This window comes from Pholis gunnellus (assembly GCF_910591455.1).
Source record: "Pholis gunnellus genome assembly, chromosome: 15".
Classification (NCBI taxonomy): domain Eukaryota; kingdom Metazoa; phylum Chordata; class Actinopteri; order Perciformes; family Pholidae; genus Pholis; species Pholis gunnellus.
The window spans coordinates 13,315,712-13,330,122 of NC_136542.1; the positions used below are offsets into that span (position 1 = coordinate 13,315,712).

At 42.7% G+C, this 14,411-nt stretch overlaps 2 protein-coding genes across 2 annotated transcripts; both read left to right on the forward strand.

The window, feature by feature from the left end:
- Positions 1-5,094: 5,094 nt before the first annotated feature.
- On the forward strand, positions 5,095-6,134 carry LOC306707313 (rho-related GTP-binding protein RhoV-like; the record flags this gene model as incomplete). Its single annotated transcript, XM_079174706.1, has 4 exons — positions 5,095-5,134; positions 5,303-5,467; positions 5,543-5,601; positions 5,685-6,134. The coding sequence occupies 4 exons, from the start codon at positions 5,095-5,097 to the stop codon at positions 6,132-6,134; spliced, it is 714 nt and encodes a 237-aa protein (XP_079030832.1).
- A 1,157-nt stretch (positions 6,135-7,291) lies between these two features.
- On the forward strand, positions 7,292-14,386 carry LOC306706962 (zinc finger FYVE domain-containing protein 1-like). Its single transcript, XM_079174221.1, has 11 exons — positions 7,292-8,696; positions 8,796-9,300; positions 10,085-10,299; positions 10,553-10,659; positions 10,766-10,874; positions 11,004-11,101; positions 11,326-11,443; positions 11,574-11,744; positions 11,935-12,115; positions 12,205-12,318; positions 14,153-14,386. The coding sequence occupies exons 1-11, from the start codon at positions 8,187-8,189 to the stop codon at positions 14,383-14,385; spliced, it is 2,361 nt and encodes a 786-aa protein (XP_079030347.1). The 5' UTR covers positions 7,292-8,186; the 3' UTR covers position 14,386.
- The last annotated feature ends 25 nt before the right edge of the window (positions 14,387-14,411 follow it).

The window sequence follows — 14,411 nt, forward strand, 5'->3', positions numbered from 1 at the left end:
TGTGTGGGTGTGTAATGCATGTCAGTCAGCATTCCAGACTTGTACTGTCACCAGCAATGTGTGACCTCGACAAAAGCCAATTTTAGACATTGAGGTAACAATGTCCTGATGGAAGAGATAGCTTACAGGTAGCTCCACAGACAACTAAAACATGAGATGTTGTGAAAATGATTACAGGTGCACAGAAACTACTACCGAAATCTACACTGTGATTCCTCAGTTTGGTGAAAACACAGAGCGGGAAATGCAGTTTACTTACCTTTTTATTTACTTTATTTGCTTTTATTTGTAGGACCCCTATAATATTTCCTAATCAAATTTGTATTATTATTATTATTAAAGAAAAGCTCTGACAGTTTGAGAAATACGATTTCTTGCTAAGAGTAAAAAAAAGAAGATTGAACTACTACTTAGCTTAGCTTAACATAAAAACAGTCCTTTTGCTTCACGTCAATCATTCAATCATTCAATATACTTAACAAAACCAAACAAAGGTATAACCATGAGACTGGAATCCAATGTGACTGAAACGCTACTTCTATACAATATGCTGCTAAACCACTGAAAGTATTAAATACTCAGACTTGAACACTCAACAAATCTGCTTCATCAGGTGAGTGGTTTGATCCGATCTGATTGGCAGTGGCCTGGCAACACATGCAAACAAAACCATAACACATTCTGTCACATTTTGTTTCAAGTTGAGCACAGAATTATGTGACATCACTTTGTCGAATGAATCTCAGGGCCTTTAAATGTGTTTTTAATCAATCTATGTATTAATGTAATTGTCAGAGTCACCATGCAGATCAATTGAAGGACACTTGTTTGACTGTTTTGAATCAGGGCTACTGTATATCCCATGAGGCATGGAGGACAGCCCCCCTGTGATGCTTTCTGGAGGGTAAAGTAGGATTAGTCCGCTGCTTCTGGACCCCTGCCAGGGTTTAATGGAGCAGGAATAACTAAATTGACGGGTCTGCTCGCTGGCCAACAAAAGCCCCAAAACACTTAGGCTTTACTTAGAAATTGGGACATGCTGACTTACCCTAAGCTGGTTCAGATCAAAATGATTTTAAAAAATGGTTATGATATTAATTCAGATTAACTGCAAATGCACTGATCCAACAAAAAAAAGGCCAGGCATGTATTTCCTCATTCCCACGATTGCAATGATTCACAGATGTAATTTATGCTTTCCTGCAATAACTGGCTACAAATCAAGAATGTGAACCACAGGGGTCAGCTGAGAGGTAGGGCAGGGGTGGGGGAGAGCCACACAGGTCCGAATTCCCATGAATCACTTGGTGCAGTGACCATAAGGTGCTAGAATTCGAGTTGTCTTGGGAAGGGGGTTGTATCTTGCTACTATTAAACTGGAGAGCTACATGGTACGACTTTCTCATCGAGCAGACACCCCGACACAAACCAGTGCTCTGGGCAATATGAGGACAATGGTAAGCAGTTTTCGCCCGAGACTGAAAAAGCTCAAAAGGCTACCATACTATAAAATATGGTACAGGCATTCATGGTCCTCAAATGTTGAATATTAATGACCTTGGTGATCCCTTGACTCTTCGTGTAGTACCACAATAAACTTCACATTGTGGTTATGTCTCAAGTTTCAACAACTGTCATTAATTGGTGATTTTCCATTAAATTAAATAAAACAGTCATAGTCCCCTCAGGATGAATTGTGATGACTCATCTTGCGCCATCAAGTCAAACTTTGTATTTGTCTAAATTATTTGGTAAAGGCCTTAAAAACTAATGATATTCCCATCAGCTTCAGTTTGTCAGCACTTTGTGTTTAGTGCTAATTAGCAAATATGAGCATGATAACACGCTAAACAAAGATGGTGAATAGGTAAACATACCTGCTGAACAGTTGCGTGTTAGCTCTACTATTGTGAGCATGCTAGCATGCTAGCATTTGCATTTGCTCCTCCTACAGCCCCACAGAGCCACTAGCATGGCTGTAGACCCTTGTTTTTTGCTCTAATAGCATAATTGTACTGCAAGCAAATAAAATGTAAATCCTTTTGGGGATAGATGTCATTTGGCATTCTGTGGCAGAACATACAAAAGAAATGTCTATGTGCATCGGTAAAGGGGTTAAAAACGTCCTAAAACTGAGTGCATATCATCAATGAACACAAAGCAAATGAATCCACCACAGTCTATGTTTTGTGTCAAATTCAAGCAAGCGGGTCAGGATCCTTAACATCGGGATGCAAACAGTATCACAGAGATTATATCAAATATATGTTTAGCAAGTGACGATGTGTCCCCGGCGTGACCCTAAAGTCACATCTAGGAACTAAAGAAGACGGGGGAATGATTTCCATTATGAGAGGTCTCAGTGTGATGGAAGCACCCATCCTGCTCTAATCCTCACCACTTAAGAGCCTAGGCAATATCTACTTAAAGAGACATTATGCAGGAGGTGTTATACAAATGGCTTGTTTATTGCTCCATCGCCGTGTCTGCCACTTGTTTTGTGCCCTGTCTGCAGTGTGCCATGCTGATCTCTGGCTTAGAGAGGAGCATAATCTTTTAACACCTACATGGCAGATTTCTCTATTGTTGTCAGCTTTAAGATACAACAGGAATTTGAATCAGTTATTGGGTTTACTTTTTAACAACCAGAGCAATAGTTTCGGAGAGACATTAGGGGCATTTGAGTTTATGCTATTCTTGCATTAATTCATGAGTCAGTCAACATGAGAGGAATGAATTTGAAGGCGTGCTGTGTGTGGGGGCCCGCCCTAATCTGCACGTTGGGAGACTCTTACTAAGCAGATTACCTTTATGAATCTATGTCAGGATACGTTTCTGCACGTCTAGTCATGCAGAGAGATAGCGTGAGAATGCAGAACCAAAACATGTTTATAGCATCCCAACTAATTCTCTCTGTACTGGACACTGAGCCACTGAGTCATGAGCACGCTGCTGACTTCTGCTGCACAGGTTAAATTATATGCAAATACATTTGCATTCAGTAGCACAGTGTCTGTGTTTGCATTTGTAGCATTGAAGAGCAGCTTACTGGTTGATCTGTGTTGATAAAAGTGTCTGTTACAGGAAAGAGAATCTTTGGATGTGGAGATATTTAAAGACCGTTTCCTGTGTTTGACATTTACCTTGGCTTAAGGAACACAAGCATTGTGACTCACAGCTGCCAGAGGTGTAGCATGGGAGCCGAGCTGGCAACATGACGTGTGTGTGTGTGTGGGGGGGGGGGGGACCAGATGTTGTCCCCCTACCATTGGGAATAAACTCTATCACTCACAGCGCAGGTGGTGGGAAAAGGGGGAGAGAAAGGGAGAAAAGAACGAGTGAGCAAGAAACAACGGCAAACAGGAAGCAGAGACCTTACAACACAATGCACACAGAGTTTCCTGCAGGCTCAGACAGATAAGGAACAACTCATTGTTTAAAGCTTTATTTTCACCCATAAATGTATACCGATCTCTAAAACCACATTTTACCATGCTCTTACAGTTCTTCTGCAAACGATGATAATGTGCATTTTGAGTTTTTTAATGTATACACTCAGCTCGAATACCTCAAAACTATATAACTGCAGTAATGAGTTTATTCAAAGCAAAATACAGTAAGAGAATGTGTATTCATTATTATAAACATTTGATCATTATGGCAAAATAAAGCCTGTTTTATAAGGTCAGGGGGCAGACACAAGGATTGCTGTGTGGTGATGATCTGAAGGCTCGACCATAAGCATCATAACCTGCTCATTTATTATCTTCATGAACACAATAAGAATTCCTACTGTGCACCAGAAGCAGTTCCATGCAAAAAAGACAGTACAACTTGGAGTAACTACCTAATAATGTCAAACAATTAATAGACATTCACCAACAAGTACATCAAGATCTACATCAGAGATGCCAGATGCCAGTGAAGCTGTGTGTATAAGAACAGGTTTAACTGGGTATAACATTTAGAGTTTATTTTGGACTGTATTGAGGTGTGACTGTCTGAAGAAGAACAATTAATCCTCCTCCAGTCTAACATACCTACTTGTACATCGTGTGCTGCACTAGTCTAATAGTTGCAAAATTGTCATTATTTTGCATTAAGGTATTATCATTATCATTAGTATAGTTTTGCTGTGTAAACCACAAGTGAATGTTTGATGATGTGATTGAGAGGATTTTAATTTCAATAAAGTAGGAATATTATTTGGGTGTATTTATGAACCCAGTCACCCCGAGAGAGACAGGATGAAACGTGGCACATTAAGCTTCTGCCATAAACTGCAGCTGGTGACAGTTTAACAATGCCCCCTCAGCTGTACCCTTTACCCCTTTTACACATGAGAATAAAGCTTTCTTCAGAAAAATTGAATTCATAGATTGAAAACACACGAACAATAAACCAAGTCAGGGAAAAACATTCTCAGATACCGAAGTTACTGAGGTGTGATATGGTAGCGAGCACATACCTAACAATGAATAAAGTGAATTAAGAAATGGAAATCTGGTCTTTTGTGAAAGGAACACTTGACGACCAAAAATACACTATACATTAAACACAAAAAAATCAATAATGTGTCTGACCATCCGTGAAATCGCAAAAAGTTGTAGTCTGTTGAGAAGAAACTGAAAGCAGTGTCACGATTAAGCGCAAGGTGGACGCCAACATGCAAAAGCCAATGCTGGGGCAACACCCCCCTCTAGGGATCAATACTGGTATTACACTCACTTATCAAATACATTAATGAGCGAGAGCCTGCGAGAGGCAGAAGCAAATATAGAAGCAGCACGAGCTTTTAAAAAGAATCAGTAGCCTGAAAAAATAACTTATTTCAAGCCCTTAAACTACAAAGTTATTAATAGCAGTATATTTATAGATATGATAGATATAAATATATACTTAACTTACTTTAGTTAACTTACATATTTAAATATATCTTGTGAAAATATTGCACAAGATAAGATACACTTTGTAGACTATTAAGCTTAATAATATTGCACTCTGCTGTGCAAGTCGCAGTCTAGGAGTTAGTGTCTGTACTTACAGCTGACTTTTACCGGCGGTCAGGCCCGTCACGTCTTGGTGGGAGTGACTATGTTAATCAGCATCAAAGGGAAACACGCTAAGTTCTGGGGTATCACTCATCTGATTGGGTGCCTTTGTTCTTTCAAATCGAGGTGTCCTCTCTCCTTTATTGGCACCAACGGGCCCCTGGGGGAGAAGACATCTTTTACAGTAGTGCTGCGCTCCTGCTTGGACTTTGAAACTGCTGGGAAAATGGAGTACAGCCTAAATATATAAGGAAAGTTGGCCTGTCAGAGACATGATAAACCCAACAGGCTGAGGGGAGAGCTGAGCTGCATGCTGGTTGGTGATGGAGCTGTGGGGAAGACTAGCATGATTATCAGTTACATCTTCAACGGATACAACAGCGAGTACAGACAAACAGCGTTTGATGTTTTCACCGGTGAGTGAAGGTTATTCTTCAAAGGTTGAAGCTTTCTTGACTCAGTAATAAAACTGGTTTCTATTTGACTTACAGGTTTGGTTCATGTGAATGGCTTCCCAACTCGTATCAAACTGATAGATACTGCTGGACAGGTAAATGTTCCACACCACAATGGGATTTCTTCACCAGACCAGTTAGTCCTTTCTTCCTTATCTCTCATGAATTTATCTGACAGGAGGAGTTTGGCCATCTTCGCTCTCTGTGCTACGCTCATGTGGACGTCTTCGTTCTCTGCTTCAGCCTGGTGAACCCTGTCTCCTTTGACAACATCACCTCCAAATGGATCCCACAAATCCGAGCCGGCAACAAAACCTCTCCCATCCTTCTGGTTGGAACTCAGTCGGACCTTTGCCACAATGTGGACATCCTTATTCATCTGGACCAGCGGAGCGCCAAACCAGTGCATTTCAGCCAGGCCAGAAGGCTGGCACACAGGATCAGAGCTCATGGCTATGTGGAGTGTTCTGCTCTGACACAACACAACCTCAAAGATGTGTTTGACTGTGCTATATTTGCTGCCATCAAGCACAAGCACGCCGGCAAAAACTCTCCAAAGCTCAGCCTGCTCAAACGTTTCAAGATCTTTTGTGATTGTGGATGGAGGAAAATCTTCAGAGTCATCTGATGTGTGGTCAAAGAGTGGATTCTGCTCAGTAGACACAGTCTGTTGGGGGAGTCTTATGACATACTGTGCATTTGTTTTCAAATGTTTCTCCACAGAATGTGAATTGTGCACTGAAACATAATTCATGATCATTGACAACCTGCATTGACATGCATTGAAATGTTACAATCTTTATCCAAAACTCACTGCATTAGGTAGGCTACATATTCTGCTCTTTTTTACGTCTTCTCTGTCCTTTCCTTTCATTCATGTTTCATTTGGTACCGTTGTTCATATTTTTGTGTGTGTATGTGTGTGTTAAAGCTTTGTAATAAATGCACTATGCAACCCACATTTAATTGCCAGTTGCTGTGTGTTTTTGTTTTAAATTGCTTTAATAATTAAATGGGATAACATATAGTCTTACAATTACTTTTAAAAGAGCCACCCACTGGGAAATGTCTTTGGTAAAATGATGTTCGAAGATGAAAGTTTAATTAGGATTGACCCAAACGGATTGTGATATTAAAAGAAACTAAGATAATATTCATTAAAATGTATTGTGCCATTTGGGGCAATTTGCCACAACAACTAAGACCAAGGTCTTATTATTTTTAAGTTGTCTGTATCTTATTCATTTGCATGTATCAGAAGAGCACACAAACACTAAAGAAAAACTCATAAGGCCCAACAAATAACATTATAGCAATATCTGCAAATTCATTTTAAATATTTGGTTGTGCCTCTTGCTTTCATCTTGTAATAACTTATGGTATTCCACTGTGCTTCGGGGTAGCATACATCCAAGAGGATTTGAGTGCCTTTTGGAAAGACTGGGTGTAAAAAATGTAGCCTATCCCCTCCATAAAATATTTGCGTGAAAGACACCTAAACCCTGCAGAAAGGGTGTATAATTAGGTTTTATATCAGTAATCAGTTAAATTATTTGAGTTAAATTTTCCTTTTGTGAGCACATGAAAACATTTTGTCAACTGCGCAGAAACAGTCGTCTCTGCTCATGCGTCTCACAGCTTGTCGGTCTTGTATAACTACGTTTCCCATCATGCAACAGCACGTTACCCTGCTCTCACCCTGTGACTGAAAATAATCTGATCAGCTGATCTGACCTGGCAACAAAATAGCGTAGCTACAGAAGTCTGCTAGGGAGGGGGCCGAAGAACAAAACAATGACACTGCTCGGAAGGATTCAAATACAGTAACACTTTTTAAATACTTTTTAAACGAAATAGCGCGGATTTCCTTCCTGTTTTAAAGCAAAATAGTCCGCTGATATCCGAGCTTTTGACGTCGACTGGTTGTTGTTTTTGTTGATATGTTGTTACAGCTCAGTTGACAGACTTGAGGCTAGCTGCTTGTTTGTACGGCTATGAACTGTGCAGGCTTGCTGGTCCGCTAATTACAGCTTTTTTAGGGGGGGGGGAAAGGTTAAAACTGTCCATCGAAACCAGCTAGTCTTAAACTAAGTGTTGCTGTTTGGATGCCAAATTATCTACCGAGTTTGCCAGCGAGCTATTGTGGGTCCGTTTGCTAGCTAGCCTGTTGTTAGCATCAACATTTGCACATTCATCCTTCAGGGAGAGTTCATTGTCTCGGTCGGTACTGTATACCTGTAACGTTACATGTTAATATTTTATTTATTTTGTGAGCTAACCTTCGATATAACTTGTGTAATGCTGCAGCTAAATGCTAACTTTGGTTCATGAACAAGCTAACTGTTATTGGTAAAAACATATCTGGTGTAACTCAAGGAGACAGCTGTTTCTGCTTCATTGCATCACTGTTCGTTGCATTATATAACATTATTATTACCATTGTAAGTGTTTTAAATCCATGCTACGAAAACTAGTTTAATATATAGTATTATTGTTGAGAGTTAGTTGTTAGAATCAGTGGACCACCAGCCCTGTTACCATGCAGCTGTTGTAAGTTGATTTTGTTGTTGTTGTTGTTGTTGTACAATTTCCATTAACTGCTATTTGAAATAGCTGGTACTGTTATCAAGGCTGTTACAATAAGCACTGCTCTGTTTTCCAGTTTACCGTGTGAGAAACGATGAGTGGTCATGGCTCATCTTCAGAAAAGGGAGTCAATACTAGCCTAATATGTCAAGAGAGTTATGCCTGTGGTGGCTCTGAGGAGGCTGCATTTGAGTGTGATCAATGCAAAAGCTTGCAGTGTGTTCATTGTGAGCTCGAGCTCCACAGTCAGGAGCATCTGAAGAACCATGAGCGGGTTCAGATAGGACCTGGGCATGTCCCTTACTGTGACAACTGTAAAGGAGGTAATGGAGACAACGGCAAACGCCATAGATCTGTGGTTCGCTGCCAGAACTGCAAAGTCAACTTGTGCCAAGACTGCCAGAAACGCACCCACAGCGGAGGCAACAAGAAGAAACACCAGCTCATATCTTATCCTCCACCACCCAAACCTGCCGAGGTCAACTCTGTCCAGACATCTGTCCCGCCCGCTGTCCAAATACCCGACGAGACCAAATCTCAGAGAGCAAAACTTCTGGAGAAGATTTCCAGTTTTCTCCTGGTTGACGAGAATGAGGAAATGCAGGTGAGTTGAGCAAGAGTCACACTTTTCATGTATGATAACAGAATCAATACAACTAAACAAATAAACAAATGTTAACTCAAAACTCTTGTATCTCTAAAGATAAAAGATGAATCCTCATTTGTAAAGAGCCTCGGCTGTAACCCTGACCAGCTGCTGAAGGTGGTGTCCATCTTTGGCAACACAGGAGAGGGCAAATCTCACACCCTGAACCACGCGTTCTTCATGGGCAGAGAGGTGTTCAAGACTTCTCCCACACAAGAGTCCTGTACGGTGGGCGTATGGGCGGCGCTTGACCCCTTCCGTAAAGTAGTAGTCATTGACACAGAGGGGCTGCTTGGGAACAGCTCCAAACAGGGCCAGAGAACCCGTCTCTTGCTCAAGGTGCTCGCCATCTCCGACCTCATCATCTACCGCACCCATGCCGACCGACTCCACGATGACCTCTTCAAGTTCCTCGGGGATGCCTCGGATGCTTACTTGAAGCATTTCACCAAGGAACTGAAAGCCACAACAGCCCGCTGTGGCCTGGATGTCCCTCTGTCCACCTTGGGCCCTGCGGTGGTCATCTTCCATGAAACAGTCCACACTAAGCTGCTTGGTTCAGGTAAAATATCTAAACACTTCTGTTACTCTCAGGTCACACTAGTGACGAGTGTCATTACTTCATCTGTAGCACATTTATTAGACATGTCAAAGAATTTATTTGGAAGACACCCATTGAAACAACACTTTGTGACTGCATCAACATGGTTGTAAGTCTGCATCACCGTAAGGGACGAGGGGCGGGGCTTCAAAGTAAACTAAGGTTTAAGCTCTGCAGATAGTTTCAGCTTCAGCAAATATTAGCTTACAGCCTCTTTTTACGTCCCTGTTGCTAACAATCTGCGTTCCAACTTTCCAAAAAGAAAACTGTGCATACTGTGTAGTGAAGTCAAATACGTCACATATTTATAGCTGTTTGAAAGAAAATGCCAGTTTTTGTGTTTTATGTTTTAGTCCAGTTGCTAAAACGTTATACAATTCACTACAATTTAAATGTAGCCCCTGCTTATGAGGGAGAAAAACACATTCAAAATATGGTAGGCCTTGGAGGGTAAAGTGCACATGATTTGTAGTAACTAGATTATGAAGGAACACTGGTATGAGCCTTCAAGGCTTGAGGCAACAAATGTAATAGATGTATTATGTATGTGTTTCCTGGGAGGGATGGCTGAGGCTGCAACATTCTTGACACTTTAATATTTAATTTAATATCTTTCTTTCACATACCATAATTGGTACAATGAAGCACGGTATTGTAAGAATTATGTTGTGTCTCTGAAGCAAATGCTGATTATCTACTGTACATTCTGATTACACTCTATAGTAAACTCTGTGTCTTGTTTCAGATAAATCATCTGAGTCAGTAGACCGGCTGCTGTCGGAGCGCTTCAAGAAGCTTTCCCGTTTCCCAGAGGCCTTCAGCTCTGTGCAGTACTGGGGCACGCAGACTCTCAGCCCCCCGACTGACTTCCGTGGCCTGCAGAATAAACTGGAGCAGCTCCTGGATAACAATGCCACCCGTTCCCCACGCACCCCTCTGGTCATCTTCAAAGCCCTGCAGGTAGAGAGATGTATACAGTTTGACTATCAGCCAGCTTCCGGCCTGCTTCAGACTGGCTGGTTGTTGTTATAAAGCCAGCATTGAACTGAACTGATGCATCATTTGCTGATAAACTGTTTCCTGAACAGCTCATGTAACTGTTCATAAAATGCATTATTCTGTTTCTATGCAACATCACAGTGAAGTGGTGGTGAAACCCCTGGTTTCCTCTGGGTCTAGCTAATTTCTGCTGGTCCTTTTTATTCTCCTACAGGCATTGAGTGAGCGCTTTAATGGAGAAATTGCAGGTGAGCTTGTAGCCCACAGCTGCTTCTTCCCTGATGAGTACTTCACCTGCTCCAGCCTGTGCCTCAGCTGTGGGTCAGTACCTTCCTCCCTTTTAAATACATTCCAACCGTTATAACTTCTACTTCAATCCCTTGCCCCTCTGATTGTTAAACATTCCGGCGTTTTACTTTGGTCCCAGATCTGGCTGCAAGAACAGCATGAACCACTTAGAAGAAGGAGTGTGCCATGAGGCCAAGCACCGCTGTCGTTATTCTGTTCAGTATGATAATCGCATTTACACCTGTAAGGTAAGCACAGTTGCTCACCTACATCGCTTCGCTAGAACTAATTCGTCTCTCTATGCCACTGACTGTGTCATAATTACTCTTGTTCCATGACTGATGAGTATAACGTCCCTGTGTGTTGCATCACTTTAGGCTTGCTATGAAGGGGGAAAGGAAGTGATAGTTGTCCCTAAGACCTCGGCTTCCTCAGACTCTCCATGGATGGGCCTCGCCAAATACGCCTGGTCTGGGTGAGTAGCAGCACAATGACCTGCAGGGTCATGTGTAACACGGCTTGGCTTAGGCTCATGTTACCTTTTACACAATCTCATTTTAGCTCTGGTGTTCCAAACTCTGACCTAAAATCAATTTTTTTTTATTGACTTAACTAGCATATTCCAAGTAATACCTCAGATATTTACATTTATATTGTCGCAGAGACTTGTAGATTCATGTGTCTGCTGTATGTTTTCAGGTACGTCATTGAATGTCCCAACTGTGGAGTGATCTATCGGAGCCGTCAGTACTGGTACGGGAACCAGGACCCTGTGGATACAGTTGTCCGCACTGAGATCCAGCATGTATGGCCCGGGGTAAGACAAACCAGCTGTTTGATTTGTTATTATGCTGCCTTAACTGTCTGTAATCATACAGACCTAGCATTACGTCCAGAGGTAACCATTTGTCTACTTGCGTAGTAAAAACCTGTCTCCCGTTTTGCAGTCGGATGGCTTTTTAAAGGACAATAGCAATGCAGCGCAGCGTCTTCTGGATGGAGTCAACCTAGTGGCCCAGTCTGTGTCAGAGCTCAGTGTCAAGCCTGCCAAGGCCGTCACCTCTTGGCTGACGGATCAGATCGCCCCAGCCTACTGGAAACCCAACTCCCTCATCTTGGTGAGTGACACACAGCCCCACCCTCTGCCACCCACCACCAACAGCCAAGTCAACACTTTTTGTGTCCAGAGCTATGTTTACTGTCCGTGGTAGTCTTTGCCTATTACGCAATACAATGTTTGCAGGTCATAGCTCTTCATCAATAAAAGCTTCTGCTGTTATTGATTTTTTTTTCTTCTTCTTGCACAAGGTGTGCCATAAGTGTCACGCAGTCTTCCAGGACAACGACACCAAGCATCACTGCCGTGCCTGTGGGGAGGGCTTCTGCGACGGCTGCTCTTCCAAAGCTGCACCCGTCCCCGAGAGAGGCTGGGGCCTGGCCCCTGTCAGAGTCTGTGACATCTGCTTCGAACAGAGAGCTTCATACGCAGGTACACACCGTCCCTCTTCTGTGTGGCCATGCGGCCGAGTAACATTTGGTTGTGGCAGGGGCTTGAGCAAAGATATTCTCTCTATGCAGAGCTGCTGGAGGCAGAGCTCGAGGAGGAAGAAGGTGGAACTCTGGCCAGGAAGGTTGGGGAAGCAGTCACCAACACGTTTGGGGTTGTGGTCACTGCTATTGACATCCCATTTGGTGAGTGTTGCCCTAAACAAAACTTAAAGAGGATTGTTGCGTAACGGGAATAAATGAGCCAGTAAATGTGAGCGAGTGGATACGATGCCCTCTGGTGGCAGAGGTGTGACCTGCTTATTTACAGGAAGAAAGACAAGCAGCGAGGCCTTGTTTCTAGTTTGAACTCTCAAATATGTTATGCAGGAGTCTGACTTCCCTTATAAGGAATACGGGATGCCCTGATGGCCCAATAGAGCTTGTACATTTACTCAAAGCTCACAGTCCAAACAGGGGCAATTGGTTCCCAACCGGCCTAGTGTGTTCTACTGCGTCAACATTATGTATATTGAGAGTGGACTCGGATGAGTGTCTGAAATTATATATTTTTTTTATCAGAGACATGTTTAAATACTGAATTTGCATTTGTTTGTAACTTCTTTCTGCCAATAAATGGTTTTATGGACTACAAATTTCAAATCCTCCCACACACATTCTCGCTACAGCAGCTGAAACTGCCGTTTACAATCTCTTGTGGACGCGTCAGTGTCTCCATATAGGAGTGCTCCGCTACCTAATGTTTAACTTTTCAGTTCCTCCATTTATTGTTTCATCTCAGTGCAAAGGCGAGAGAGATGATCAGTTAGCCTGTTTATTCATTTCTTTTTACGAGACTTCCTGCTGTAAACGCACCTTTGCTGTATAGGTCTTGAGTCAATAAAATGAATGTACTGAGGTTTCTCATAGACTGTGCAGTAGTCTGGATCAGTCCCTCTATCCACAAATTTTGGTCCAACCTTTTTTAATAACAGCCAATGTGACGCGTTTCTGTCACGATAATCCCAAAACTGGCTCTCCTGCATTGGAAGAGATTGCAAAGACTGGGCAAGAATAAATGCTGTACTCACTCAAAAACACAGTAAAATAGCCCTTTGTATTGATTTCATCCAAAGCATTTAGTACTATGATTATTAATGTGTATTTGAGCTGCTAAATAAGACTCCTCTAGACCGATATTGACTGGTAGAGGACATATATGAATGTTTGATATCCTGCTGCTCCATATCCACCACCACCCCAAATATGCCTCAGAGCAAGGTCTGCCCTAATCACAGCACAATACTCACCTCCACATCCAAATCTTGTTTCCATGTTTCCATGGATACCTCAATCAAGACAGCTGAGGGTTGAGGTTTTGGTGCACTTCAAAACCGTAGTGAGGAAGAATGAGCATTCAACAGTCGGTCCGTATTTTAATCACAGTACGTGAATGCGCCTCCGAATCGAAGGAATAGCTCAACATTTTTGGGACATTGACGTTTTAGGGGGAGGTTATGCGCTGGACTTCTGGGTTTCTTGGCCGGGAGCAGTTGCCAGGCAACCAGCAGAGATTTCAGGAAGTCATCGCTTCCTGCCAAGAAAATGTCCAGGACACCCCCCCCCCCCCATATCTTGCCACTCTTACACTTCAGTTTTTTTTACACAGATTAAACAATCAACATATAACGTTAATTATCTATCTTTGGACGTTGATGACCTGATAATCTCCGCAGTACATCAGTTCATCAATGCCCTTTACCAGTGAATACAATGTTGGTCGACGGTATCCTTTGGACAGAGTGAGGCTCGCAGTTCTCTTCTCTGTCGGGTCTTTGCGCTAAGCTAAGCTAAGCTAACAGACATGACAGTGTTCTCAATCTCCTCAGCAAGAAAGCGAATACGCATATGTCCAAAACGGTCAAGTCAGTCAGTTCCTTCTAAATGTCAGCCCTATAATTTACAAATGTAATACCTTATACTATATCTGATACCTGCTTGTGTATGTGTGTGTGTACTTATGTTACGTGTCACCCTCTAGGCCTCGTGAAAGATGCCGCTCGTCCTGCCTACTGGGTGCCTGACCAGGACATCCTGTCCTGCCACAACTGCCAGCGCGAGTTCACTGCCAAGCTGTCCAAGCACCACTGCCGTGCCTGTGGCCAAGGAGTGTGTGACGACTGCTCCCCGGAGCGTCGGTCGGTCCCGTCGCGGGGCTGGGACCACCCCGTGCGCGTCTGCACCAGCTGCAACCAGAAACCGGGAGAACTTTAACAGGGAAGGCCTTCCTTCCTCAGAGC